Source organism: Vanessa cardui, chromosome 10, assembly GCF_905220365.1.
Source record: "Vanessa cardui chromosome 10, ilVanCard2.1, whole genome shotgun sequence".
NCBI lineage: Eukaryota > Metazoa > Arthropoda > Insecta > Lepidoptera > Nymphalidae > Vanessa > Vanessa cardui.
The window spans coordinates 1,603,564-1,607,299 of NC_061132.1; the positions used below are offsets into that span (position 1 = coordinate 1,603,564).

General features: G+C 37.2%; 1 protein-coding gene across 1 annotated transcript; it reads right to left on the reverse strand.

The window, feature by feature from the left end:
* Positions 1 to 1,934: 1,934 nt before the first annotated feature.
* LOC124533201 lies at positions 1,935 to 3,169 on the reverse strand. The gene has a single exon (XM_047108387.1). The coding sequence runs from the start codon at positions 2,957 to 2,959 to the stop codon at positions 2,174 to 2,176; it is 786 nt and encodes a 261-aa protein (XP_046964343.1). The 5' UTR covers positions 2,960 to 3,169; the 3' UTR covers positions 1,935 to 2,173.
* Positions 3,170 to 3,736: the final 567 nt, after the last annotated feature.

Below are 3,736 nucleotides of genomic sequence, written 5' to 3' on the forward strand. Positions count from 1 at the left end.
TGAGACGGACAGCACGCTTTTCTTAACATCACACACAGTGAACTGACTTAACACAAAAGGAGGATGAGAAGGAGTTGAAGTCATAGAAAGTGAGTTAAGAATACGTGATTTAGCTGAACTATCAAATGAGTTCGAAGTATTAGAAAAATATTGATTTAGGAGTTCTGTATCAATATTAAGAACAGATGGATTATGAGAAGATTTACCAACTCCAACAGTCTCAAGAAATTTCCAAACTCTGTGAGAATCGCTATTCTCGACTGAGGCATGAATGTGGCGACGTTGTGCATCCCTACATAATGTATTGCAGCGATTCCTAGCTTTAATATACCTACTACGATTTTCGTCAGAATTATTTAATTTAAATTTACTTTTAGCAACATTTTTCCTGTGAATGCTAGTTTTTATGTCTTCAGTTAGCCAGGGTGCAGGAAGATGTTTCATCTTTACTTGGTGAATTGGCGCATGAACGTCGTACAGTTGATTGAGCAACGAGCTAAAGACATCAACCCCTTGCTCAATACAAGACGCCGACTCCACTGCTGACCAATCAATATTACGCGCATCAGCACGTAGTTGTTCAACATCCATTCCAGCAAAATTACGCCGCAGAAGTATCTTAGGCTTAACTTTAGGAGGGCGCAGTTTATACGAAAGAAAAATTAAATCATGATAGGAAAAGGCATCGGCAGAACACTGACCGTGCTTGGAAACGAAATCAGGAGAAGACACAATTATAAGGTCAAGAAGAGAAGGAGTAGAATTTGGATATCTGTGGGTCGCTGAAAGGGGAAGAATGTGCATGTTACACGCTTCGCAAACAGATACAAGCTTATGAGCTCTGCTGTCATCCTTCAGTAGACATGTGTTGAAGTCGCCCATTAATATGGTGTGACCATAATTTGGGACAAATGTTTCTACAAGGGCTTCGAAAGAGGAAAAGAAATTCGTTAATATAGAGGGACTGTAAAAAACGCCAAGTAAAATTTTTGTCTGGCTTAGAGAAACTTCTACTAGTAAGTGTTCAGCCGAATCAACAGGAGGTGGCTGACATGACGAACTTACAATTTTAAAAGGAATGTAGGATCTAAGATAGATCGCCACACCACCACCAGTCCTGTTGCTTCGATCATTACGAATGAGATGGAACCCTGGCAAAGAATACGAAGTAGACGGTAAACAGGGCTTAAGCCATGATTCCGATACTAAAATTGCATGAATATCACGGGACTCAAAAGAGGCAAGCATGTCAGGATAATGGGCTGGAATACTTTGGGCATTTATGTGTACTACGTTAAGATTTTTCACACATTCAGAAAAGAGAGAATTAAGATTGGCGTTAAGAGGAAGGGAAGAAATAGCACTTTGAAGACTTAAGTCACTCAATGACTCATCACCCGAAGATACCGAAAGAAAAGTATCACTAAGAATACTACAATTTGAAGACATTGTAATTATAAATATATAACAATAAAATAAAATAAAAAATAAAAGTTAGAATAATTAAAATATGTATGTATATAAAAAAAAAAAAAAAAACTAATAATAATAATAATAAAATTAAAAATTAACTTAAACGTAAAACTAGTTTACTTAATTTACTGTTACTGTGCCCGATATCCACCGGCGGCATGAAAGAGACCAAAAGTATAACAAAACGTAGTTCAAAAATAATTGTTTACAAAATAAAAGTTGTAAAAGTAATAAGAAAAAAAAAATCAAGAATAACAATTAAAAATGAATCAAATGGTGTTTTTGTACCTTATTGGTTTAGTTAGAACATATCTTAAGAATAATTGATAAACAAAAGAGGTAAAACTAAAGTATAATAAACAAAGTTCAACATATGATAATATTAAATCCTTAGCTAAGTAAAAAAAATAACATTATAATTAAACAAAGCAATATATCTACGAGGCCTGCGGCGGTAATAAGAAATATTAGATAAACAGTTGCAAATAAGACGTGTAAAAGTGAACCCGCGTCGCTCGTTGATAATGCGATTACTATTGCAAATAATCAAACATCAACCTTAGTGATATAGTCGCAGTGTTGATTTTTTAAAAAGTAAAGTAAAACGAAGGATTGATACACTGTTTTAACATTAATAGCTAGGAAGTTAATCAATATGAGACTTATAACAAAGATTACACAAGTGAAAGGTTAAATGTAACTATTTTCTGTAGGGCTTTCTGGGCCTAACACTTGGTTTCGGGGTAATCGAAGCCACTGAGGTCTGCTTCCGTACTCCCACCTGCGTGAAGGATGCCGGTTCGGCTGACACGGCGTCACCTGCACTGTTGACGCTGCCAACCACCTCCGGAATAGCGTTCACTTCAGCCACTGTGACGACACGATGGTGCTTACCGTCAGGACCGACCACAACAACACAGCCGTCTTTCGTCCAGCTGCGTGATACCCCGAACCGTTTACGTGCCGCAACAAATGCTTCGTGCCGGCCCTTCGTCAGAAATTCGGATAATGTGATACCGCTGCCCTTTAATTTGGATTTGCCGTACCATATCTTGTTGCGGAGCCCCTGATCAAAGAATTTAACACAGATGGCACGATGCTTGTCACTATTATTTGAACGGCCCAAGCGATGGCACCTCTTAATATTGCTGACTGTGACTTCTGCCAAGGATAGCCGCTCATTCAATATCTTGCACACAGTCTCAGCTGGGTCTTCATTGTTGACCTGGGGCACACCGTGAAAAAGCAAGATGTTTCTTCTGGATCGAACTTCCATGTCCTCTTGCTGCCTGGAGAGAATCTGAAGCTGCACCTGCAAGTTCTCCAGCGCCGTCATCACAAAAGTTCTGAATGCACTAAATTGCGCATTTATATTAGATGACGGACTAGCTGCAGGAATAGATGCCCGAACTTCCCTCTGGAACTCATTCATTTGAGCTGTGAACATAGTAGCTAGCTGCTCGATCGATTTCTGGAGCTGATCCATTATACTTGTTCCAAAAATTAGTGGTAGTGATGTGGCAAATATTTCATATAAGTTATTTATTTAGAATTGTGTTAAAACAATTATTTATACTTGAAGCCGGTGGATATTTGAACTCACAGGTACATTTTATTTATTATTAAACTAGTAAATTAAATATTAAATATTATTTAAAAACGAGACTGTTTTTTAATGTGTGTACTCTATCGCGCCTACCCACGGAAAAAGTAATAAGGATTGTTTTATATACTATTTATCGAGTGAGTCGAGAATAGAGGAAAATTGAGATGTCGCAATATATTTGCCACATCCAATTTTTTTTCGGTCGTATACATTTCCGATCACACTTAAAGTACACTTTGATAAAAGGAGTTTTCGATTCGATACTTTGAGGGCGATTTATTTTAGCACAAGAGATGAGCTGAAGCGACTTATTCAACTATTAATTTTCCTTATATATGGCCAAGTTGAGATCCAACTTTGTCACTAAACAACGTTATACAATTCCTTTTTTATATATTACTCTAACTCAAGGCAATCACGATATGTTATAAATAATGAATTAATATTTAATAAATATTTTTTCAACTATAGGTGTAGAAGAGCTACACATCATCAACAGCCCTTATTGGTCCACTGCTAGCCCTACATATATTTCCTATAGGTGTAGAATAGCTACACATCATCAGCAGCCCATATTCTTCCACTGCTGGCCCTTCATATATAGGCCTTTACAAATGATTCCACTAGGATCTTTCTCAGCAAATAGCTACACATCTG

What these genes read in the sequence shown, in the direction of transcription:
- LOC124533201 (XM_047108387.1), bottom strand. Translation starts at nt 2,959, where the DNA reads ATGGATCAGCTCCAGAAATCGATCGAGCAGCTAGCTACTATGTTCACA.